At 41.1% G+C, this 26,390-nt stretch overlaps 1 protein-coding gene across 1 annotated transcript in view; it reads right to left on the bottom strand.

Moving 5' to 3' along the window:
• The window catches only part of COL4A4 (collagen type IV alpha 4 chain), a 153,096-nt gene that overhangs the window by 82,934 nt on the left and 43,772 nt on the right, over positions 1 to 26,390 (bottom strand). Inside the window, exons 5-15 of the mRNA XM_061148617.1 lie at positions 23,828 to 23,962; positions 22,666 to 22,710; positions 21,343 to 21,459; positions 17,354 to 17,422; positions 16,012 to 16,047; positions 13,971 to 14,033; positions 13,589 to 13,624; positions 13,135 to 13,176; positions 2,307 to 2,387; positions 1,433 to 1,486; positions 1,108 to 1,167 (exon numbers count right to left, since the gene is read on the bottom strand). Of these exons, the coding sequence (XP_061004600.1) occupies positions 1,108 to 1,167; positions 1,433 to 1,486; positions 2,307 to 2,387; positions 13,135 to 13,176; positions 13,589 to 13,624; positions 13,971 to 14,033; positions 16,012 to 16,047; positions 17,354 to 17,422; positions 21,343 to 21,459; positions 22,666 to 22,710; positions 23,828 to 23,962 (738 nt within the window). The remainder of the gene's footprint in view (positions 1 to 1,107; positions 1,168 to 1,432; positions 1,487 to 2,306; positions 2,388 to 13,134; positions 13,177 to 13,588; positions 13,625 to 13,970; positions 14,034 to 16,011; positions 16,048 to 17,353; positions 17,423 to 21,342; positions 21,460 to 22,665; positions 22,711 to 23,827; positions 23,963 to 26,390) is intronic.

Genomic DNA, 26,390 nt, shown 5'->3' with positions numbered 1-26,390 from the left:
TTTTGTTGTTTTTATTGCTCTTCCACTTTAATTTATTTAATGTAATGCTTTCACTGAGCTAAATATCTTTGAATCATTGCAATATAATTTGTCTGGAGAGTAATAGTTGCTCTATGCATTATCGGCAATAAAATTACTATGGAAGCCAATATTGCCTCATTAACTACTAAATCTGGAGTCAAATAAACTCAGTGCCTATGCCTATTGGGGTCTGGCCTTCATCATGACTCTGTGAATGGGGATCCCATTAGCGACAGGTATGGAGATGTTGAGGCCTGATGCTGTACTTTTTTTTTTCTAGCTACTGTCCATAGATCAGTACTTTCTTTTGTCAAATAGGCTTAACTGAACAATTCCAAGCTACAACCACACTGACACTGAGCCAGTGAGAAAATGTCATGATCCCATTTTTGTTATTGTTTAGCTGCTAAGTTGTGTACAACTCTTGGCAGCCCCATGGACTGCAGCATGCCAGGCTTCCTTGTCCTTCACTGCCTCCCGGAGTTTGCTCAAACTCATGTCCATTGAGTCAAGGATGCCACCCAACCATCTCATCCTCTGTCACTCCCTTCACCTTTGCCCTCAATTTTCCCAGCATCAGGGTCTTTTCCAATGAGTTGACTCTTCACATCAGGTGGTCATAGTATTGGAGCTTCAGCTTCAGTATCAGTCCTTCCAATAAATATTCAGAGTTGATTTTCTTTAGGATTGACTGGTTTGATCTTCCTGTAGCCTAAGGGACTCTCAAGAGTCTTCTCCAACACCACAGTTCAAAAGCATCAGTTCTTCAGTGTTCAGTCTTCTTTATGGTCCATCACTCACATCTGCATATGACTACTGGAAAAATCATGCCTTTGACCATGATCCCATTACTTCCTGCCAATTCTCCCATCTTTTGCTTGCCTGTTTTATCCAAATGATGTGCACAGAAGGGATGCTCTGGGGGCTTTAGCTATCACTCAATTCTTGCTGAGCAAAATACAGTACTCCTCTTTGAGAAAATCTCCACTTTTGAGCTCTCAGAATTATTGATTGAATCTTATAAAAATGGGGGAGAGAAATGCCTCCAAACTCACTGAAGTTAAAGACAGCATGAAGGATCCTTACCCGAGGTCCTGGAAACCCAGGAATCCCTTTCTCTCCTTTTCTTCCAATACCAGGTTCTCCCTTAAAAACATAACAACATTTAGAGGGGTTTAAGCAACTATATTTCAGCAATATGGAATGCAAAAACAAAATAAGAAATAAAAATTACTGCCATCAACTTAAAGGAAATGAATACTTTGGAATAGTCTTCCTACACGATTATGATAAAATAGTGAAAAATTCTAGTAACAGATCAGCATTTAAAGCAAGGATAATAACCAAGTAAAATTTTTAAAAATGAACGTAGTACATCATACACATTTTTAACATTATCTGAATAAACTACCTTGGGTCCTGGTGGTCCGGGAGTTCCAGTCATTCCAGGCATTCCTTTAATACCCTAAAATTGACAAAGAATATAATCTGCCTTACTCTTATTTAACATACTGAATTACACCCATTTCAGAAATTACCTCTTTCAACAACTGTTCTCCTAACTTTTTAATAAAGGATTACCTTCAACTGTTGCTAATTAACAACTAAGATCCAAGGGCACCTTTAAACCTGACACTCTTCAGGCCGGTTCTGTGTGAGAGTGTAGCCTCTTGGGGCATGGAGGAGGGGCGGTGGGGCGGGAGCCACCATGGGACCAGGGCAGAAGATGGAAGCTGGGAATGTAGCTGTTGAGAGGAGAGGCTCATTTTGAACAATGTAGTGAAATTGAATCCAGTAACTGAAAACTGATAGGAGAATTTGCACATGGCATCAGTAACATCAGTGCTGGAGGCTGACAGAGGAATTAACATTTGCCAAGAGTCTATTATGTGCCCAGCCCTATGCAACTGTCACCTTTTCAATGACCCAAGCATCAGATCCACATGTAACAACTAAAGGACAACTGGATTTCCTGTGGTCTTTTCAGCCACAATATCGAAGACATGAATGGGGGACCAGATCCTGGAGGACATGTCACCATTTGCAGCCCAAGCTAGGTCTGCCACTCAACACCTGGGTATAGTTGAGAACACTGGTAAACCTTTCCAAGCCTCCTTTTTTCAGCTCTGTATAGTGGAGCTAATAATAGTAGCAATCTGTGAAGGCTGCCTTGGGATGGAGGCAGTGTGGCACGTAGGTACTCAGCTTTTTGCTGGCATGGGAACGTGTTCAGAAAATGTTGGCTATGACTACTTTATCAAAGTATCATATGAGTTGAGAATTACCTTTTCTCCTTTATAGAGACCAGAATCTGGTGGCTGCACCAACAGAGTGGGTCCCGGAGAACCTTGCTGGCCAACCTCACCCTTAAAAAAAAAATCAAGATAATAAGAATGCCATTTTTAACTTTATTTTGAAATGAAATTTGAAGCAAAGAAGCTTTTCACAACTGTGATATAATTCTTATAATCCTGTGTAACATGTATCATGGATTTAAAATAAAAAACTTGCCAAATATGTCACTTAATTTTAAATGTTTATTGGTTTTCATAAATAATACATACTTATTGTTAAAAATGAATTTAAAAAATAAAAGTGATCCATAATCCTACTATCCAGAGACAATATGTATTAAAACTTTGGTATAGTTCTTTTGGTGTGCATGTGCTTGCATATATTTGTGTATATACATATGTATACATATACATATATGTGCACAATATGCATGTGCACTTACATGTACATGTGACTAAATGGTGCCTTGAACATATCAAAATATATTATAATCATAGTAAAACTATATAATGTCATTTAAATGTATAATACAGTTTATATTTTTATATTTTATTAAAATTTTAAGTCACAATATATTTTACAACAATAGTTTTTGCACATTTTCCTATTATACTAGAAATTCTTTAAAAAAACTGATTTTCAACACCTATGCAATAATCTTTCATAAATAATATATTATCACTTACTAAGTTATTTCACTTTGCTTTGATTTAGGTTATATCTAGTTCATTAATATTTTACATCTCTTTGTAGGAAATCATGAGTCAAGAGTTTTCATTTAGGTCATTAGAGATGTTGTTCTCTACCAGAAAAAAATGTTCCTTGGATTGGTTTTGCCACAATACAATGAAAACACACCCTTAATTAGAAGATAGTTATTTCATACTTTTCTGAATATTTCTATTATTTTGCACCTGGAATTATCTTCCCTCTTGTGTTAAAAACAGGTGATAGGTCAGGTTGTCAACTGTGTGTAGAAACCAGGCCCTTACTAGACTGGGTTCCTTTGGGCAAGTTTCTTAAAACCTCCTTATCCTTAGTTTCCTTAACTCCTCAAAATCTTTCTCTCCTCTGTGAAATGGGGATTATAATACTGCCTGCCTTTTGTTATATACATAATGCACATAAAAGGCTTATTACTTTCTGCAAAGTCAATGAAAAAATACAACCAATAATTCAATTCCTACCCATACCTGGGAAACTACAGAAGAACCAGGAGGTTAGGGATGTGGGTTTGGTTTGTTTTTCTTGATGTACCCTAGTAGCTAACACAGTGAGGGTGTAGCAGCCATTCTAGTGGCATCTGTTGCATGAATAAGTAATTGAACAAATGCATAAACACTGTGTATTTGCTTACTTAATAAATACATAATATGGATTGGTAAGATAACCATACTTATTCCTGTAACTGGAATAAAACTATACAAAACCCATATAGGCTGGCAAGCAAGGAGCCTCTTCCAAATGTTGGTCATGCTACTGTTTTTTTTTTTTTTTTTAAATATTGTGACAGTACCATATATTCATTTCAGTCAAAAGTACAAAAACATAAATTATGAAGAACAAAATGTAAATGATCCATAATCATACCCCCTAGGAAAATATGAGTAACAACCATTTAGGACAGTCTGCTCTGAAAATGGAGTGGGCAACATGGTCTTGGGCATTGTGAGAGCTCTGCACCAACATTTTAAAATTATGCCTTTATTTACCTAACAATCCAGAAGAAATTTTTTAAACTGTATTTCGGATAATTTGAACAGCCACCTCATAGTCAAATATTTCCATGTTACTATAGGAGTAACGGCCTGAGTTTGCAAACACGTGTAACTGTGTTGGTGCTGAGTTCTCTAACTTTTTTTTTTTTTTTTTTTTTATTATTTTTTTTTTCCAGTGGGTTTTGTCATACATTGATATGAATCAGCCATGGATTTACATGTATTCCCAATCCCGATCCCCCCTCCCACCTCCCTCTCCACCCGATTCCTCTGGGTCTTCCCAGTGCACCAGGCCGGAGCACTTGTCTCGTGCATCTCACCTGGGCTGGTGATCTGTTTCACCATAGATAGTATACATGCTGTTCTTTTGAAATATCCCACCCTCACATTCTCCCACAAAGTTCAAAAGTCTGTTCTGTATTTCTGTGTCTCTTTTTCTGTTCTGCATATAGGGTTATCGTTATCACCTTTCTAAATTCCATATACATGTGTCAGTATGCTGTAATGTTCTTTATCTTTCTGGCTTACTTCACTCTGTATAATGGGCTCCAGCTTCATCCATCTCATTAGGACTGGTTCAAATGAATTCTTTTTAATGGCTGAGTAATATTCCATGGTGTATATGTACCACAGCTTCCTTATCCATTCATCTGCTGATGGGCATCTAGGTTGCTTCCATGTCCTGGCTATTATAAACAGTGCTGCGATGAACATTGGGGTGCACGTGTCTCTTTCAGATCTGGTTTCCTCAGTGTGTATGCCCAGAAGTGGGATTGCTGGGTCATATGGCAGTTCTATTTCCAGTTTTCTAAGAAATCTCCACACTGTTTTCCATAGCGGCTGTACTAGTTTGCATTCCCACCAACAGTGTAAGAGGGTTCCCTTTTCTCCACACCCTCTCCAGCATTTATTGCTTGTAGACTTTTGGATAGCAGCCATCCTGACTGGCGTGTAATGGTACCTCATTGTGGTTTTGATTTGCATTTCTCTAATAATGAGTGATGTTGAGCATCTTTTCATGTGTTTGTTAGCCATCTGTATGTCTTCTTTGGAGAAATGTCTGTTTAGTTCTTTGGCCCATTTTTTGATTGGGTCATTTATTTTTCTGGAATTGAGCTGCAGGAGTTGCTTGTATAGTTTTGAGATTAATCCTTTGTCTGTTTCTTCATTTGCTATTATTTTCTCCCAATCTGAGGGCTGTCTTTTCACCTTACTTATAGTTTCCTTTGTAGTGCAAAAGCTTTTAAGTTTCATTAGGTCCCATTTGTTTAGTTTTGCTTTTATTTCCAATATTCTGGGAGGTGGGTCATAGAGGATCTTGCTTTGATTTATGTCGGAGAGTGTTTTGCCTATGTTCTCCTCTAGGAGTTTTATAGTTTCTGGTCTTACATTTAGATCTTTAATCCATTTTGAGTTTATTTTTGTGTATGGTGTTAGAAAGTGTTCTAGTTTCATTCTTTTACAAGTGGTTGACCAGTTTTCCCAGCACCACTTGTTAAAGAGGTTGTCTTTTTTCCATTGTATATCCTTGCCTCCTTTGTCAAAGATAAGGTGTCCATAGGTTCGTGGATTTATCTCTGGGCTTTCTATTCTGTTCCATTGATCTATATTTCTGTCTTTGTGCCAGTACCATACTGTCTTGATGACTGTGGCTTTGTAGTAGAGTCTGAAGTCAGACAGGTTGATTCCTCCAGCTCCATTCTTCTTTCTCAAGATTACTTTGGCTATTCGAGGTTTTTTGTATTTCCATACAAATTGTGAAATTCTTTGGTCTAGTTCTGTGAAAAATACCGTTGGTAGCTTGATAGGGATTGCATTGAATCTATAGACTGCTTTGGGTAGAATAGCCATTTTGACAATATTAATTCTTCCAATCCATGAACACGGTATGTTTCTCCATCTGTTTGTGTCCTCTTTGATTTCTTTCATCAGTGTTTTATAGTTTTCTATGTATAGGTCCTTTGTTTCTTTAGGTACATACACTCCTAAGTATTTTATTCTTTTTGTTGCAATGGTGAATGGTATTGTTTCCTTAATTTCTCTGTCTGTTTTTTCATTGTTAGTATATAGGAATGCAAGGGATTTCTGTGTGTTAATTTTATATCCTGCAACTTTACTATATTCATTGATTAGCTCTAGTAATTTTCTGGTAGAGTCTTTAGGGTTTTCTATGTAGAGGATCATGTCATCTGCAAACAGTGAGAGTTTTACTTCTTTTCCTATCTGGATTCCTTTTACTTCTTTTTCTGCTCTGATTGCTGTGGCCAAAACTTCCAAAACTATGTTGAATAGTAGTGGTGAGAGTGGGCACCCTTGTCTTGTTCCTGATTTCAGGGGAAATGCCTTCAATTTTTCACCATTGAGGGTGATGCTTGCTGTGGGTTTGTCATATATAGCTTTTATTATGTTGAGGTATGTTCCTTCTATTCCTGCTTTTTGGTGAGTTTTAATCATAAATGAGTGTTGAATTTTGTCAAAGGCTTTCTCTGCATCTATTGAGATAATCATATGGTTTTTATCTTTCAATTTGTTAATGTGGTGTATTACATTGATTGATTTGCGGATATTAAAGAATCCTTGCATTCCTGGGATAAAGCCCACTTGGTCATGGTGTATGATTTTTTTAATATGTTGTTGGATTCTGTTTGCTAGAATTTTGTTAAGGATTTTTGCATCTATGTTCATCAGTGATATTGGCCTGTAGTTTTCTTTTTTTGTGGCATCTTTGTCTGGTTTTGGAATTAGGGTGATGGTGGCCTCATAGAATGAGTTTGGAAGCTTACCTTCTTCTGCAATTTTCTGGAAGAGTTTGAGTAAGATAGGTGTTAGCTCTTCTCTAAATTTTTGGTAGAATTCAGCTGTGAAGCCATCTGGTCCTGGGCTTTTGTTTGCTGGAAGATTTTTGATGACAGTTTCGATTTCCTTGCTTGTGATGGGTCTGTTAAGATCTTCTATTTCTTCCTGGTTCCGTTTTGGAAAGTTATACTTTTCTAAGAATTTGTCCATTTCATCCAAGTTGTCCATTTTATTGGCATAGAGCTGCTGGTAGTAGTCTCTTATGATCCTTTGTATTTCAGTGTTGTCTGTTGTGCTCTCTCCATTTTCATTTCTAATTTTGTTAATTTGGTTTTTCTCTCTTTGTTTCTTAATGAGTCTTGCTAATGGTTTGTCAATTTTGTTTATTTTTTCAAAAAACCAGCTTTTAGCTTTGTTGATTTTTGCTATGGTCTCTTTAGTTTCTTTTGCATTTATTTCTGCCCTGATTTTTAAGATTTCTTTCCTTCTGCTAACTCTGGGGTTCTTCATTTCTTCCTTCTCTAATTGCTTTAGGTGTAGAGTTAGGTTATTTAATTGGTTTTTTTCCTGTTTCTTGATGTAAGCCTGTAATGCTATGAACCTTCCCCTTAGCACTGCTTTTACAGTGTCCCGTAGGTTTTGGGTTGTTGTGTTTTCATTTTCATTCATTTCTATACATATTTTGATTTCTTTTTTGATTTCTTCTATGATTTGTTGGTTATTCAGAAGTGTGTTATTTAGCCTCCACATGTTTGAAGTTTTAACAATTTTTTTCCTGTAATTGAGATCTAATCTTACTGCACTGTGGTCAGAAAAGATGACTGGAATGATTTCAATTTTTTTGAATTTTCCAAGACCAGATTTATGGCCCAGGATGTGATCTATTCTGGAGAAGGTTCCGTGTGCACTTGAGAAAAAGGTGAAGTTGATTGTTTTGGGGTGAAATGTCCTATAGATATCAATTAGGTCTAGCTGGTCCATTGTGTCATTTAAGGTTTGTGTTTCCTTGTTAATTTTCTGTTTAGTTGATCTATCCATAGTTGTGAGTGGGGTATTAAAGTCTCCCACTATTATTGTGTTACTACTAATTTCCTCTTTCATACTCGTTAGCGTTTGCCGTACATATTGCGGTGCTCCTATGTTGGGTGCATATATATTTATAATTGTTATATCTTCTTTTTTGATTGATCCTTTGATCATTATGTAGTGTCCTTCTTTGTCTCTTTTCACTTCCTTTATTTGAAAGTCTATTTTATCTGATATGAGTATTGCGACTCCTGCTTTCTTTTGGTCTCCGTTTGCATGAAATATTTTTTTCCAGCCCTTCACTTTTAGTCTGTATGTGTCTCTTGTTTTGAGGTGGGTCTCTTGTAGACAGCATATATAGGGGTCTTGTTTTTGTATCCATTCAGCCAATCTTTGTCTTTTGGTTGGGGCATTCAACCCACTTACATTTAAGGTAATTATTGATAGGTGTGGTCCCGTTGCCATTTACTTTGTTGTTTTGGGTTCACGTTTATACAACCTTTCTGCATTTCCTGTCTAGAGAAGATCCTTTAGCATTTGTTGAAGAGCTGGTTTGGTGGTGCTGAATTCTCTCAGCTTTTGCTTATCTGTAAAGCTTTTGAATTCTCCTTCATATCTGAATGAGATCCTTGCTGGATACAGTAATCTAGGTTGTAGGTTATTCTCTTTCATTACTTTCAGTACGTCCTGCCATTCCCTTCTGGCCTGGAGGGTTTCTATTGATAGATCAGCTGTTATCCTTATGGGAATCCCTTTGTGTGTTATTTGTTGTTTTTCCCTTGCTGCTTTTAATATTTGTTCTTTGTGTTTGATCTTTGTTAATTTGATTAATATGTGTCTTGGGGTGTTTCGCCTTGGGTTTATCCTGTTTGGGACTCTCTGGGTTTCTTGGACTTGGGTGGCTATTTCCTTCCCCATTTTAGGGAAGTTTTCAGCTATTATCTCCTCGAGTATTTTCTCATGGCCTTTCTTTTTGTCTTCTTCTTCTGGAACTCCTATGATTCGAATGTTGGGGAGTTTCACAGTGTCCCAGAGGTCCCTGAGGTTGTCCTCATTTCTTTTGATCCTTTTTTCTTTTTTCCTCTCTGCTTCATTTATTTCCACCATTTTATCTTCTACCTCACTTATCCTATCTTCTGCCTCCGTTATTCTACTCTTGGTTCCCTCCAAAGTGTTTTTGATCTCATTCATTGCATTATTCATTTGTAATTGACTCTTTTTTATTTCTTCTAGGTCTTTATTAAACAGTTCTTGAATCTTTTCAATCTTTGTTTCCAGGCTATTTATCTGTAACTCCATTTTGTTTTCAAGATTTTGGATCATTTTTATTATCATTATTCTAAATTCTTTTTCAGGTAGATTCCCTATCTCCTCCTCTTTTGTTTGACTTGGTGGGCATTTTTCATGTTCCTTTACCTGTTGGGTATTTCTTTGCCTTTTCATCTTGTTTAGATTGCTGTATCTGGAGTGGGCTTTCTGTATTCTGGAGGTCTGTGGTTCCTTTTTGTTGTGGAGGATTAACCCAGTGGGTAGGGTTAGACGATTGGCTTGTCGAGATTTCCTGGTTAGGGAAGCTTGTGTCAGTGTTCTGGTGCGTGGAACTTGATTTCTTCTCTTTGGCGAGCAATGGAGTGCCCAGTAATGAGTTTTGAGATGGGTCTATGTGTTAGGTGTGACCTTGGGCAGCCTGTATGTTGACGTTCAGGGCTATGTTCCTGCGTTGCTGGAGAATTTGCGTGGTATGTCTTGCTCTAAAACTTATTGACTCTTATGTGGTGGTTGGTTTCAGTGTAGGTATGGAGGCTTTTGGACAGTCACTTATTACTTAAAGTTCCTTGTAGTCAGGAGTTTTCTGGTGTTCTCAGGTTTTGGGCTAAAGTCTCCTGCCTCTGGATTTCAGTTTTATTCTTCCTGTAGCCTCAGGACTTCTCCAACTATACAGCCCTGATAAGAAAACTTCTAGGTTAATGGCTAAAAGATTCTCCCCCGTTAGGGACACCCAGAGAGGTTCACAGAGTCACATGAAGAAGAGGAGAGGGAGGAGGGAGATAGAGATGAACAGGAGGAGAAAAAGGGGGACTCAAGAGGAGAGAGACAGATCTACGCAGTTGTCTGTTCCCAGAGTGTTCTCCGTAGCCCAGTCACCTACAAAGATTCACAGAATTGGATTGGGAAGAGAAGGGGAAAGGAGGAAATAGAGGTGTTCTGAGGTAGAAAACAGAGAGTCAAGATTGGGAGAGAATAATCTTCGGTTTAAAAATAGGGCTTCTCTCTCTTTTTTTTTTTTGTAAGGTTATAGTGTGTTGAAAATGAAAATTAAGGAGTAGTAGAGGAGTACTAGAGGACTTTAAAAGAAATAAGAGAAAAAGAAAAATAGAAAATAGAAGAGAAAAAGGAAAGAAAAAAAAAAGAAAGAAAAAGAAAAAAGAAAGAAAGAAAAAAAAAAATTTTTTTTTCTCCCTAATTAAAAAATCGTAAAAGTCTATGGAAATGAAAGTTAAGGAGTAATGGGGGAGTAATAGGGGATTTTAAAGGAAAATAAAAGAGAAAAAAGAAAAAAGAAAAAAACAAAAAAATAAAAAAAATTTTTAAAAAAAAAAAAAGAGAGAAAAAAATAAAATTATATCTAGGAGTTTCTCTGGAGCTGTTGCAGTCAGTGTGGGTTCGGCTCAGTTTCAGATAGCTCCTCGTTCCAGCTTACGCTTCTCGATATCTACAGCCTCCTCAGGTGTAGTCAATGTTTCCTAGAGGGATTTTAATCTGTTGCACCAGTCCCTTCTGAAGCGGTTCCCTTTGTTTATTTGGCTTCCGTTTGCCGGTCTCTTCAGAGCCTCATTTCCGCCCTGACACAGGCGGGCGGAAGTGGACTCTTATTCAGGTAGCTAGTTCCGTCGCTCTGCGGGGAGGGGCTTGCGCTGCCAGGAGAGGCTGGCGCTGCGGGGCGGGGCTTGCGCCGCGGGGACGGGCTTGTGCTGCCGGGAGGGGCCGACCCTGCCCTCTCCGTCTGCGCCGCTCAGGCTCCCGGCTGTTCTATATGGAGTGCGCCCCGCGCTGCGCGAGGTTCCAGCCCTCGGGTGTTCCACAAAAGCGCGGAGGGAAAAGCTCCGCCTGCTCTCTGTGCCTTCCCCGTCAGAGCGGTCCAGGCAGCGAGGGGCTTGGTGGGTGCACTCTCCCCAGGTGTGGCGCGCCCCCTCCCTTCCGCGGACCCAGTCTCAGTTTCCGCTGGCGCCAGTCGGGTGCGCGCGCCTTCTGCCCTCCGCGTCCCCAGCCCCAGTCCCGCCCGCGCCGGTCGGGTGCCTGCGCCCTGTGTCTCGCCGCGACCTTCCCCTCCCCCCTGCCTCCTGCCTACGGAGGGGCTGGGCCGGTCCGCAGCCTGCGAGCTCCTCTCTGGACTTTCTCGGTCTCTTTGTTCTGCGAACGGCCGGCAGTGTGTTAGGGCCGGTTAATTTACTCTCTCTCTTTTGGTCTCCCACAGTTCATGTTGGCAACTCACAGAAGCTCCCTCCGATTGTCCTCAGGGCACTCAGGCCCGGACCCTACCCCAAGCAATGCCACCTATGAGCTCCCGGGACGGATCTCCGTCCTTAGCTCTTTTGTCTCACTTTTTATCTTTTATATTTTGTCCTACCTCCTTTCGAAGACAATGGGCTGCTTTTCTGGGCGCCTGATGACCTCAGCTAGCGATCAGAAGTTGTTTTGCGAAGTTTGCTCTGCGTTCAGTTATTCTTTTGATGAATTTGTAGGAGAGAAAGTGGTCTCCCCGTCCTACTCCTCCGCCATCTTGGCTCCTCCCCTGAGTTCTCTAACTTGGCAATGCTTCCTCCCTGTGTGAGATTTCTCAAAATGGGGTGCACAAGTTTAGGGTTTCTGACAAACATACTCCAAGTTTGGAAAACATTGTTCTCATCTATTTTTACCCCAGTCATTTCTCTAAGCTGGTGGTTCTCAAGATTGGGAGTCGGGGGGCATAAGGAGGGAGGGGAGAGTTTGGATGTGCCTCCCTCCAGGAACATTAGGCAAGATCGTTTGACCTTTTGGTTGTCACAGTGAAGTGGAAGGAATCTTACCAACATCCAGCAGGTAGAGGCCAGGGATGCTGCTAAACATCGTAGATTGCACAGGACAGCCCCACGATAATGCATTAGTATTGTGAAGGTTGAGAAATGCTACTCTACATGTAGATTTTAATAATTTTTGTTGTTGTTTTGGCTTTACAAAGTTGAGCTTAGCCTTTTGTCACCTGTACTTTCTGCCTAGCATTGCACTTCCCCACATCATGATGTCTTCCAATATATTTTTGGCAAGTCCTTCTGTTAAATGGATGTACAGTAACTTACCCAACCTCATGCTGGGACCCCAGGAGAGGGGGTATCAGGTCTGTCTCACTAAAGCCCCACCCCCAGGACCAAACCTAGCCTGGCACAGGGTGGATGCCCAGTATCTTTTTACCCAGTGTTGTTGAAAGAGCCCGTCACCAGGGACTACCCTGATGGTCCAGTGGTTAAGAATATACTTTACAAGCCAGGGGATACAGGTTCGATCCCTGGTTGGGGAACTAGCATCCCACATGCTGGAAGCAACTAAGCCTGCAGTCTGCAACTACTGAGCTCGCAAGCCTCCATCTGCAACTACTGAGCCCATGAGCTGCAATGAAAGATCCCACATGACAAAATCACAATCCCACGTGCTGCAACTAAGACTCAACACAGACAAATGAATAAATAAATATTTTTTAAAAAGAGCCCCTCACCAACTCTTAAGCACTGCAGATTGCTTCTAGATGAACAGCCACCATAAAGCACTTTGCTAAAGCTTGTCCTTATTTAGTGTCCTACTTCAGCAGAAAGGACTATAAGTGTGAAGGGTGGAGGGAGTGGAAGAACGTGTGGCTAAACGCCTTGGATTGCAGCTATTTATGTTTCTACTTATGTGTGAAGTTTTGGATTCCGATGAAATTTGTAAAATTAAGTCAAACAAATCTGTAATTAAACATAATTGTTACTCTGGATGTATTCCCAGAATCATTCCATCTCTTTGGCCTAGGAGGAAGTGTGTCATATAAATTAATTTGAATTTACTATTAGATTTTGTCAGAACTGTCGTTCCACAGCCAAGGGTAAGGATAACCTAATAAGTCAGCAAAGACAAATCGTTGGCCACAAAACTGGACAGTGATGAGACGATGAACACAAGTTAAGTGATAATCAGAACTGCCTCCTAGACATGGGCAGTTCATGCATTTTAACACCTGCTCCTCTGTGCAAAATGGGATTCTTACCGGGTCTCCCATTTGCCCCTTTACTCCCACGCCAGGATTACCCTGGAAAAGAAAACAAAACAGAAACTCATTGCTTTTGAAGTAAGACTTCTGGTTAGGTAATTTGTTGAAGTATATTAAACAGGGCTTCCCCAGTGGCTCAGTGGTAAAGAATCTGCCTGCAATGCAGAAGACCTGGGTTCGATCCCTGACTTGGGAAGATCCCCTGGAGAAGGAAATCACAACCCACTCCAACTCCAGTATTCTTGCCTGGGAAATCCCATGGACAGAGGAGCCTGGTGGGCTGCAGTCCATGGGGTCGCAAAAGAGTCAGACGCGACTGAGCGACTAAACAATGATTTATTAAATACTTAGGGAATTTTAAAGAGGGAAGACATGATTCTGACAAACATCAGCAGTCACTTATCTTGTTGAACATGGACTTCACTTGTGTACCTTACTCATGGCTGCCTACCTTCAAGCCTGGACTCCCAGCGGGGCCTGGAGGTCCCTAAATCAACAGCAAAAACACACAAATCACTCATCAGTCACAGAAATCTGAATGTGGCCTTGTTGGGTGTCCCAAGCTCTTCTTTAGGAAACCCTTAATTTTCAAACATGCACAATGGACTTCCTACCACAGCTGGGCTGCTTGTCCCCGCCTCAATGCCACCCCCAGGGGGGATCTGTGCTTCAGAATGGACTGGCTTTCATAATGGTGGGTGTGCGCTGATTCATCAGGTCTCACAAAGGACCCACCTCTGCATGACCCAAGACTGCAATTCTGCTTTCTCCTGCTTTATTTCAACGTCAGGTCAGGGCTTCTAGAGGAACAGCATCAGCAATGCGGTACTTACTGCTAACCCAGGTTCTCCTGGGTACCCTGCTGGGCCTGCTGGGCCTCTCACTCCCCTTGATCCCTAAACAGGAGAAAAATCAGAGCCTTTGTTACCAAAAACCATAAGCATTGTTCTTGCAAGAGCTACATGTAATCGCAGGTAGATAAAGACCTTGAAGAAGTCAGTTCCAGACACACCTGCCCTCTTGGGTTGTCCTGGACAGCAGCCCTGACAGTTGGGGAAAGGGCACAGAGCAGGCAAGCAGCAGTGCTCAGGTGCCTAACCCCTACATTTGAGATTAAATTAAGACCCAGAGATCAGAGAAAACTTGTTCCACATATAACTTTAATAGACATCAAGATGCTCTTAATTGCCAGGAGAAATATCAATAACCTCAGACATGCAGATGACACCACCCTTATGGCAGAAAGCAAAGAAGAACTAAAGAGCCTCTTGATGAAAGTGAAAGAGGAGAGTGAAAAACTTGACTTAAAACTCAACATTCAGAAAATGAAGATCATGGCATCCAGTCCCATCACTTCATGGCAAATAGATGGGGAAACAGTGAGAGACTTTATTTTGGGGGGCCCCAAAATCACTGCAGATGGTGACTGTAGCCATGAAATTAAAAGATGCTTACTCCTTGGAAGAAAAATTATGACCAACCTAGACAGCATATTAAAAAGCAGAGATATTACTTTGCTGAAAAAGGTCCATCTAGTCAAAGCTATGTTTTTTCCAGTAGTCATGTATGGATGTGAGAGTTGGACTATAAGGAAAGCTTAGCACCAAAGAATTGATGCTTTTGAAGTGTGGTGTTGGAGAAGACTCTTGAGAGTCCCTTGGACTGCAAGGAGATCCAACCAGTCCATCCTAAAGGAAATCAGTCCTGAATATTCATTGGAAGGACTGATGCTGAAGCTGAAACTCCAATCCTTTGGCCACCTGATGCAAAGAACTGACTCACTGGAAAAGACCCTGATGCTGGGAAAGATTGAAGGCAGGAGGAGAAGGGTACAACAGAGCATGAGATGGTTAAATGATATCACCGACTCAAAGGACATGAGTTTGAGTAAACTCCAGGAGTTGGTGATGGACAGGGAGGCCTGGCATGCTGCAGCCCGTGGGGTCACAAAGAGTCAGACATGACTGAGCAACTGAACTGAACATTAAATCAAAACATTAATGTAGTTATACTCTATTCTTTCAACATGCCTAAAAGATCAACGTGAATAGGAATGTCCCCAGTTCAAGATCAAGGCAATTCAGTCTTCAACAAAATTCACAAGGAAAGGTAATAGCTGGGCAGTTCTAGAAGTATGAACAGAGGCACTCTGTTCTCCAGCTCACCCTGCCCACATCCGATGATTTGTGAGCATGCAGTGGCATTCCTCTCTCCTAGAGGATGAACAGCTACTTATTTTAACATCAACACTGAGGTATCTCATTGAAAACATAGCAATTAGCTTCCAGAGTAGGAAGATGGGAAATAATCCCATCAACAGCCAGAAGTCACCAAATGAAATTACTGTGAACCATTAGGAGGCAAAATTGCTTTCAGTTTTAATCTTGTGAACATTGATGAATTGGAACAAGTCTAATCACTGAATTACATATTCCAGGAACAAGAAGATGGTGCAAAATATTAAACACCATATACAATTACTGATTCAGCAGGCAAAATCGCTTTCACTGGACATATATGATTTAGGTAGTTTCAAAGAGGTACATTTTCCTAAATATTAAGTGACTGTGGCTACCTGAGCAATACCAAATGATCACTACAAGACCAAAGAGGCAGGTAAGCGGGAGCCAGCTGAGATTCAAGGATAGCTCTGTAGGCCTGTGATCAGCGCAGTCACGTAGGGCCTTGTGTTTGATTTAAAGCTCTGCTGTCATCATCTTGAAATCTGTAATAATTTTTGAACAAGAGTGGGCCCAGCAAATTTAGGTAACCTGTCTTGCTAATGGGGTTGTTGTGGGGACCTACTAACCTACAAGCGGGGACCACAGGTTATTTGAGGAGCAAACAAGCTCAGGGCCTGCCCCGAAGACTTACTGGTGAGCCGGGAGGTCCTGGGTCCCCTCTGTCGCCCTGCAACAGTAGCGGTACATTGCATTAGAAGAGCAACACTGTTCCCCTAAAACACACAGGACATAAAAGAAGAAACACACACAGGCAGGAATTATCTGGACAGTCCGTGCAGTTTGTTCAATTTGTCAGTGTAGGACAGACAGCTGTGGATAGGGCTCTGTGGAGACACTTTCCTGATTTTATTGTTAAGCCCCGAAATGCACTTCTAGTCAGTCAAAACCAACCAGAACCAGGGAAAGATCGCTGAAGTCGTGAGGACGTGGAACCAATGTGCAGGGCGGGAATAGAGACACAGAGTAGAGAACGGATATGTGGACACACGGTGGGAGGGGAGGATGGAACGAATGGGGAGATTAGGGCTGAGACATATCCACCACCAGGTGTAAAAGAGACAGCTAGTGGGAAGCTGCTGTGAGCTGAGAGCTCAGCTTGGAGCTCTGTGATGACCCAGAGGGGCGGGATGGGAGGTGGGGTGGGGGGAGGTCAGGAGGGAGGGAATGTGTACACATATGGCTGATTCCCTTGGTTGTACAGTGGAAGCTAACACAACATTGTAAAGCAACTATACTCCAATAAAAATAAAATATCAATTTTTTAAAAGGTGATTTGATCTTTCATTTCTAAAGCCTCACTTGAAAGGTTCCATTTCATCAGCATTGAACCGTCTCTCTTCTGACTGGCAGACCTTGGCTGCCTTAACGGATGCTGTTATCACCCCAGAGCAGGTGTAAAGGGAATTTGTGTTGCAATTCCCTCACACCTGCCTTTGTGCTCGTCTACCATTTCATGACTCTGTCCTGAGACTTTACCTACTTTTAAAAAATCAAGGAGTGTATATTCTCTTGAATATGGACTTTTTTTTGGCAAAATGTAAAATACATTGTAAAATATACATATGGTAAAATTTAATATTTCAACCATTTTAAAGTGCACAGTTCTGTGGCATTAAATACATTCACCACGTTATGCAGCCATCACCAACTTCCATTGTCAAAACTTTTCAGTTCCTCAGTGGAAACTTTGTACTGATTAAATATGAGCTGCCTAGCCCTCCTCCCTCCAGACCCTGACAAACATCATTTCACTTCCTGACTTTATGAATTCGACTACTCTAAGAACCTCCTCTAAGTGGAAATCACCCATTTTGCGTCCTTTTGTGACTGGCTTATTCCACTCAGCATAATGACCACAGGGTTCATCCCTGTTGTAGCATTCCAAAGGAAATCTCAGGCCATGTGTTCTCTGCATGGGTTTACCTGTATGGAAAAAAAATTTATTTGAAATCCACCCTGATCATAACACTTACCTGCATACCCTTAGTGGCACCTAAAATGAACACTGAATTTCCTTTTTCTCCTTTTTCTCCTGGAAGGCCCTGAAAACAAAATATTCACTTGAGAGAGGAAAAGAGCATATTACTATTTCTGTATTTTCTTTTGCAACTGAAATATTACCAATAAAATTACTGTTATAATCATATTTCACTAGCGGAGACTATTTCATTCTCATTATTACTATCATCCTCAGTTACTCATATACTTATTCAATATTTGCTTAAGATCTATTAAGGAATCTCCTAAGATGGAATATCTATTAATATATTCATAAACATATTACAAATATATATTATACATTATAAATAAATTATATATTTATATAGGTTATACATAATGTTAATACTTTATAGCTATTTTCTAATTATTCAGCAGGAAAATTGCATTTTTCCTTACAACATAATGTACATATAGCACTTGGATTATTCTTATAAGTAAATAACATTGAAGTTGTCAGTTAATAATTTATGCCCCAGAAATAGCAAAAAATTATTTTATCCATTTAACTATTTGTATTCAAAACAAAGCCTAGGTACCCTTGTAAGATTAACTTTTAAAAAAGATAACCTGTTTCTTTCAGAAGGTTTTTGCATGTAGCTGCAAGTTTGTTTACTTAGAGTAATTTTTAAAAGTGAACAAAACAGCTTAATGTACGTTCACCCCAAAGTTTCCCTATTTAATATTTTTATGACCAACCTAGATAGCATATTAAAAATCAGAGACATTATTTTGTCAACAAAGGTCTGTCTAGTCAAGGCTATGGTTTTTCCAGTGGTCATGTATGGATGTGAGAGTTGGACTATAAAGAAGGCTGAGCGCTGAAGAACTGCTGCTTTTGAACTGTGGTGTTGGAGAAGACTCTTGAGAGTCCCTTGGACTGCAAGGAGATCCAACCAGTCCATCCTAAAGGAGATGGGTCCTGGGTGTTCATTGGAAGGACTGATGCTGAAGCTGAAACTCCAGTACTTTGGCCACCTCATGCGGAGAGTTGACTCATTGGAAAAGACCCTGATGCTGGGAAAGATTGAGGGCAGGAGGAGAAGAGGATGACAGAGGATGAGATGGTTGGATGGCATCACCGACTCAATGGACATGGGTTTGTGTGGACTCCGGGAGTTGGTGATAGACAGGGAGGCCTGGTGTGCGCGGTTCATGGGGTCGCAAAGAGTCAGACACGACTGAGCCACTGAACTGAACTGAACTGAACTGTCCTACTTAATATCTTAATACATGTTAAGTTGGTTGCTCAGTCACTCAGTCGTGTCTGACTCTTTGTGACCCCTTGGGCTACAGCCTGCCAGGCTTCTCTGTCTACGGAATTTTCAGGCAAGAATATTGGAGTGAGGCGCCATTATAACACATTTCTATGAAGCACATGCAAGTTTCAAAGTTAATCCCTGTTGGGCGAGCGCTTAACTTTGCTTCCAAATGGAGGTAACTAAAGAGTTTTGTGGTAAATTACACCACCAGTTTCCTTGAGAAATCAGATTTTCTTATACAGACAGTTGTTGCTTCTCACAGTTCCAACACACAACTGAACTGTGTTTCAGTTCCACAAATAAGTTATATCACACCAGTCCTCCAACCAACTGCTTCAAACTTCAGTTACCACTGTGTATTAACTGAGCCAACACATAAAACACAAACATCACTGCTAGCTCAATGGTCCTCAGATCGCTATATAAGTAACAGGTGAATGAAGACCACGAAGGGATCATATCACTCCTTTCAAAGTTTACCCGTGACTGGTCACTAACATCTGTTAGCTCACACACAGCGAAGTATGTAGCTGTGTTGCCCCTGGTTACCGTCCCAGTGAGACACCCAAGTGACATTTCGTGAAAATAAATCATTGAAAGAGAGAATTGGCTAGCAAAGATGAAAAGGAAATGAAAAATGCTAATACTGGAGGCGAAATTCAAACAGAATCTAAGTGGAGTTATGGAAAAAAGAGCTATTGTGAGAGTGTTGTCACTACTGTCTTTCAAGCCAGAGGAATTCAGTGAAGGTAAACATATCCACATAAAAGAAGGAAGCGGTTGTGACTAAAAGAATGAAGATGTACCAGAGGAAGTGACACAGACAGAAGAACCTCATGGTAAAGAAACTCTTAGAGATATTTCAACACACTGGAAGCTGGTCCAAACTTAGAAAAGAGGGCGATACTCACCAAAGCACAAAAAACCCCTCCACTTCATGTTCTAAGTTACAGGACCAGGAGAAGGCAAGCCCAATTCAAACTGTCTTTAATAAGTTTTTACAAAGAAAGAAAACCCTTTAATTCTCAATGTTTTTAATGTTTTAGATTACAATGTGATAAATAAATATTAGTTTTAAAAATTACCCCTATATATTTATGAAGTTTTAATGAAATATCTTAAAGGTCACAGAACAATAGTAATTTTCCCACTGGATGTTAAGGTTGCTTTGTGTGCCTTTGGATTCCATGCCATTCTTAAAGTCTCAACTTCTGGGCAAAGTGAGGACCACCCATATATGAAATGGGTCAAGGGAAAAAAAAAATCACTTTTCAAAGAGACTATTATGACAAACTTCAGTACTGTGATCAGAACAATCTGCTGTGTTAAAGCTAAAATTGAGAACCCTGGTCTCTCAGATGTTCATGGACACTCAGTAGAATGCGGTGTGATCCAATTTGAAGATTTTAAGAAATGTGCATTCACCAGACTGCACTTGCATGTTCAAGGGGCTGAGTTTGAAAACAAATGGTGGTTGAGAAGCTTAACCATGGAAGTTGGTTGTTACTTGATACCACAAGAAAAAGGTGAATATGGAAAATTTTTTTTGAGTTCCGTGTTCAGACCATTTCCACTAGGATCTGGAGCAAAAGGAAAAATGCATAGAAGAAAGTAAGATGAAAGTGGTGATGAGAAAACCTTTTAGAAGGAATCTTGGGTGATGCTATTTAATTAGGGAAGCAGAAAGGCTGAAAAACAGGCACAGAAAATCAGTTTTGAAAGGCCAAATCATCTCCAGTCTTTATTTAAGTCAGAAAAGAGAGAAATGGGATATATGTGGTAGAGGAAAGAGTCATTCTTACTAAAGTTACATTTAAATAAAAGTGCAAACTTTTGAAGGGGAAAAAAAAAACCACTAAGAGCAGTAAAAGGTCTCTTAAGTGCTGGATACTGTCAACTATTTCTGAACCTCCACTCCAAACTCCTGTCATTTATTTGTTTCTTTTGCATTATGGGGGCTAGAAAGCTAAACACTACATTTCCTAGACTTCTTTGCAGCTGGCTGTGAAGTAGGGTCCACCTGGGAGATGTACTTCTGAGATTTGGGAGGCAGAAATGCACAAAACATCCTCTTCTGGTACTGTTGATGCAGCCAAGCAGGAAGATAGAAACCTAAGTGTTTGCTGGTGTCTTGAAGTGGGGATGAGAGGCAGTGGTTGAGGTGCAGGAGTGGCTTCTAACTTCTGGATCTCAGCTATGTGTGAGCCCCTGAAATCTTGCAGTGACCCCAGAGTTTTAATCCTCCAACCGTTAATATTAAGTGCCAAATTCCCTGTATTAAATTCCTCTCTGTTTGAAATACCTAGAGGGGTTTAAGCAGCTGCAGTGAACCCTGAAGGATAAACAACCTCAGTTTTGCTAACTGGCCTCCCTTCCCCTACTATCCATTCTCTATCCAGCAACCAGAAACATCTTGGTAGAACATCAGTCAGATCAGATCACTTCCTTCCTTAAAACCATCTAGTGTCTTCCCATGCTATGGAAAAGAAAACCCAGCCTCCTTCCATAGACTGCAAGGCCCCATGTCATCTACTGAGACAGCTGTTATGTCAACTCTCTGCTCTCATCCTCCAATCACCCCCATCTGTTCACCAGGCTCCCGGGATACTTGTAATAACTCTGTTTCTTGAACACATCAAGTCTGTTCCCACGGGAGGCTCTTTTCACTTGATCCCCACTAAAATGAGCTGTGGCTGTCTTACTGGGGGGCCTCGTGGGCCAAGAGCTCCTCTTTCTCCTGGCATCCCTGGATCGCCTCTTGAGCCATTGTGGCCATCTATGCCAGGTCTGCCTCTGGATCCAGGAGGCCCTGGGTGTCCCTACAGAAAACAAAATTATAGGTGAGGTATTTTTGTAAGAATATAAAGATTTAAGGCAGGAAGAGAAGGGGACAACAGAGGATGAGATGGTTGGATGGCATCACCAACTCAATGGACATGAATTTGAGTAAACTCCGGGAGCTGGTGATGGACAGGAGGCCTGGTATGCTGCAGTCCACGGGGTCACAAAGAGTCGGACACGACTGAGCGACTGAACTGAACTGATCATAACAAAACAGTTATGCAATATGCGTTCCCAGATTATGGCCTTTATGACTCATATGTTGTTCAGTTTTGTGAATCTTCCTTTCCCACCCACAAATACTATGTAGTACAGTGCATATGTGCATGCTAAGTCACATCAGTCATGTCCGACTCTTGGGACTCTTTGCAACCCCATGGACTGAAGCCTGCCAGGCTCCTCTGTCCATTGGATTCTCCAGGCAAGAACACTGGAGTGGATTGCCATGCCTTCCTCCAGGAGATCTTCCTGACCCAGGGATCAAACCCATGTCTCTTATGTCTCCTGCATTGGCAGGTGGGTTCTTTACCACTAGCACCACCTGGGAAGACATGAATTAATTTTCATACACTCCAATTTAAATTCATTTAGTCTGGAATATTTTCAGAGATTTGGGAGGAAATTTTCCTTGAAATCCTTAGAAAGACTCTAATTAATTATAACCATCCCCAAATACCTTTTTCTTCTTTCCTTTGATTTTCAAGTTAGAAATGAGAGCTTTAAGCCCACTCCCACCATTAGGACTCACAGCTAGTAAAATATTTCATAATGAGAATAAATTTATTTCCAGAAAATTATACTTGAACTGACAAGTATATCTAGCTCATGTTCTAAAACGTTTTTCTCCAATCAGTTTGAAAACCTTGTAACTCCATGGCTGATTCATGTCAATGTATGACAAAACCCACTGAAATGTTGTGAAGTAATTAGCCTCCAACTAATAAAAAAAAAAAAAAAGAAAACCTTGTTCTTCAAGTAAAGTGTTTTGGTCTCAGAGTTATTACACAAAATTGAAATGCACATATCCTGCCATTTATGAAAATAAAAAGATAAAGAAAAGTTTGCCATTTGCTGTTGTTTTTGTTCAGTTACTATATATCATATAAATACATTAGATCATGTGACTTTAAGGCTTTGATGAGTATCTTCCCCCCCTGAAATGGAAAAAACTTAAGGATACTTACAGGTATCCCATCCAGACCTGGAAATCCAGGAACTCCGGTTGGACCCTAAAATCCAAGAAAATAAAACAAAGATATAAAAGTTACTAAATTATTAGATTAACCTGTTGATTTACTTAAAAGCATTAGTAATTAATGGCTTGCTTTAAAAAAAAAAAAAACAACCCTTAATGGGTACTATCATCTATTTTTACATTAAGGAGCTCAAATGCCAACAGTTAGAAATCAGCATTTTGTTCCCTTCTTTTTGTACTTAGGAAGCCAACATGGCAGTATCAGTTCAAAGAATACAATACTGGATAATTAGAAATTCAACTTCCCAGAATCTCTTTATCCTAGAGAAAGAAAACCTTAAAGGTAAACATGGGTAATTGACAGGACCGCTTTTGCACACTCGCACTACAATAAGATCTCAAATTCACAACAGAGAATAAAGAACAGTTTTACATCCATATTACAGCATATTATACAAAGTTTCTAAAGGAACAAGTTCAATACAACAATTGATATAGAATGATTTCTAAGCCATGTGATTGAGTGAAAAAAGACTTGGCATGGTACCCATAGTATCATTTAGGCTTTTTAAAAAGTCATAGAGAAAACCACTCGTCACTGGATACATTCATGTTTTTTCATATCATTTTATGCATTCATTTTATTTGGGGCTGTGCAGGGTCTTCCTGGCTGCACAGGCTTTTCTCTAGCTGTGGCGAGTGGGGACTACTCTCTAGTTGTGATGCTCGGGCTTCTCACTGTGGTGGTTTCTCTTGTTGTGAAGCATGGGCTGTAGGGATTTCAGGCTTCGGTAGATGCAGCTCCTGGACTCTAGGGCACAGGCCCAGTAGCTGCGGTACACGGGCTTAGTTACTCTGCGGCATGTGGGGTCTTCCCAGATCAGGGATTGAACCCGTGTCTCCTGCATTGGCAGGCAGATTCTTCACCACTGAGCCACCAGGAAGCCTGACATGCTCTTCTCTTTAAGTATCTAGAAAACATCCAGAGAGGCACGCTCCTCTGGAAAGGGGCTAGGAATGAGGGCTGATTATACAAGAGGAGTTCAGGCTTAATTTTTATAAGGTACAACTTGTGATTATACAAAAATAAAAAATCTGGCATAGCAATGCTGGTGAGTGGTTAAATGAGTTTCACTTAAGAAGAGGCTTACCTTGTCACCTTTGCCACCTGCTGCTCCAGGACGGCCACTGTCACCTTTCATCCCTTTCTCTCCTGGGATCCCAATGGGTCCTGGGGGTCCCAGGGGTCCAATAGGACCCTGTGGCCCCGGTGGTCCCGGTTGACCCTAGGAAGAAAGGTTAAAAAGGTAAGGGAGGGGTGGATGAGCCTTAAGTAGAGTTTTCTAACACAAATATATGGTGACTCGGGTTTACAGAAGACTGGAAAATTAAGGGTGGAGCAAATTTTAATAACAGAAGGACAAATGATGAATTAATTACCAAAAAAGAAAGAAAATGTTGCCTTTTTCAATCTGAATCAAAGCTATACAATAAATTTGAATTACTGCATGTACACACACACACATCTACATACTGACAGAAAAAGTGAAAGTGAAGTCGCTCAGTTGTGTCCAATTCTTTGTGACCCCATGGATTGTAGCCCATGGAATTTTCCAGGCAAGAGTACTGGAGTGGGTTGCCATTTCCTTCTCCAGGGGATCTTCCTGATCCAGGGATCAAAGCTGGGTCTCCCGCACTGCAGGCAGAGGCTTTACCTCTGAGCCACCAGGGAAGCCCTCTTATTATTTTCATTCTGTCACTGAAATTTGTAAATCTTGAGCTGTTTAATGAAGTAAGTAATTTTTAAAAAATTTATTTGGCTGCATCGTGTTTTAGTTGCCACGCATGTATTTTCCAGTCATGGCACACGAGCTCAGTAGTTGTGGCATGTGGGATCCTAGTTCTCCGACCAGGAGTCGAATCCACATCCCCTGCATCACAAGGGGACCACCAGGGAAGTGCCCTGAAGTAAGTAATTTTTAAACAAAGTCTCATTAACATTATGTTAGTGACACAAGAGTGAGGAAAAACTGCCAGATCTTTTATTTCCTTCAAATGGCTAATGATTGGTCTGCCCTTTTAGAGAGAAACATTTCTATTTTAGCTGATTTTATCTGCTCTCTTATCCCTAATTTGGAAGCTGGCTCTCCACGTCACATTACTTTTATGCAATCTAATTTCTTTCCAGGAATGAAAATAACACCTTTTCTTTTAGGCAAAGAAGTTTCAGGAATTCAGCTCTCCCCCTGAACACACAGTGGGAACATCTCTGGGACAAAGATGAGGAAAGCTCTGCTCTCTTTAAGCCTGTTCCCCCTTTGCATTTAGATGCACTGATGCCACGAATGCATGTTCAGTTACAAGAGCGAATCTCACAACTCTTTCTATTCTGAAGTAGGCAGCATCCGTTTCTCTGATCAGTTTCCAGATGAAACTTCCTCCTTGACATCTCCTTGAGTACAATGGTCATTGTTGCTGGTCACTCAGTCGTGTCAGACTCTTTGTGGCCCCATGAACTGTGACCCTCCAGGTTCCTCTGTCCATGAAATTCTCCAGGCAAGAATACTGGAGTGGGTGGCCATTCCCTTCTTCAGGGGGATCTTCCCGACCCAGGGATCAAACCCAGGTCTCCTGCACTGCAGGCCGATTCTTTACCATCTGAGCCACCAGGGAAGCCCCGAATACAATGGTATCTCCAGCTTAAAAAAATAATGCAAAATAGAACTTCTAATTTTTCTCCCCAGATCTGATCTTCCATTCACCTTCTCCAGCTCCAGAAAAGCAGGAGTCACCCTTGCTATTCCTTTCTCCCACACTAAATTTAATGCATGCTCAATTCCTAGCCATTTCACTTCCAAAATAGATCTGAAACCTCCCGACCTCACTGTCTGCTGCCTTGCTGCCACACCGGTGCAGCCAGCATCAGTGAGACCTGCACTCTAGGCTCCTAAATGACTCTCCAGCTTCCTCTTTACCCTTCCCGGCCTTTCTCTGAGTGACATGAAAGAAAATCAGATCATGGCATGGCCCTGCTTTTCAAGTTCTCCTTGCCTTACCACTGCAAGCAAAGTAAACCCCGTGCTCCTCACCTTCCAGGCCTCACAGAGTGTGGCCTCAGATTCCCTTGCACCCCGTGCTGTGCCCGCCCCACACACCGTGTCCGCCACGCTGCTCGTATCTGTCCCAGGGCCTGGGTGCAAGCATTCCCCGAAGGCTCTTTCTCTAGATCTGCCCATGACGTGAGTCTCTCCTGAACCGCCACCAGTGAAGGAGGATTCTCAGTGCATCCACATCCCCATTAGTCTCCAGCAGGGCACTCTGTCTACTTCCTTCTTAAGATCTTAGCATTTCACATTTTTTTTTTTAACTTTTGGCCCTTCCGCACAGCCTATGGGATCTTAGTTCCCCAACCAGGGATCGAACTTGCGCCCCCTGCATTATAGTCTTAACCACTGGACTATCAGGGAAGTCCCTCACAGTTTTACAATTATGTATTTGCTCATCAGTTCATTGTCTGCTCTCCAATGAGATACTAGCACCATGAGGGTGGGGACATCTGTTCACCATTTAAGTCTTCTATCTACCACCTGCCATGGCCTTTGGCTCAGGAATGAATGAATGAAGGGTTCATGTGGTGGTAACTAGCTCTCAGCCTTGGTGGTCCAACCTGACCATCCATCCACTCCAGAAACACCCTACCTGGACCCTGGCAAG

The sequence above is a fragment of the Dama dama genome, chromosome 8 (genome assembly GCF_033118175.1).
Source record: "Dama dama isolate Ldn47 chromosome 8, ASM3311817v1, whole genome shotgun sequence".
Classification (NCBI taxonomy): domain Eukaryota; kingdom Metazoa; phylum Chordata; class Mammalia; order Artiodactyla; family Cervidae; genus Dama; species Dama dama.
This window is presented reverse-complemented; position numbering and strand designations above follow the sequence as displayed.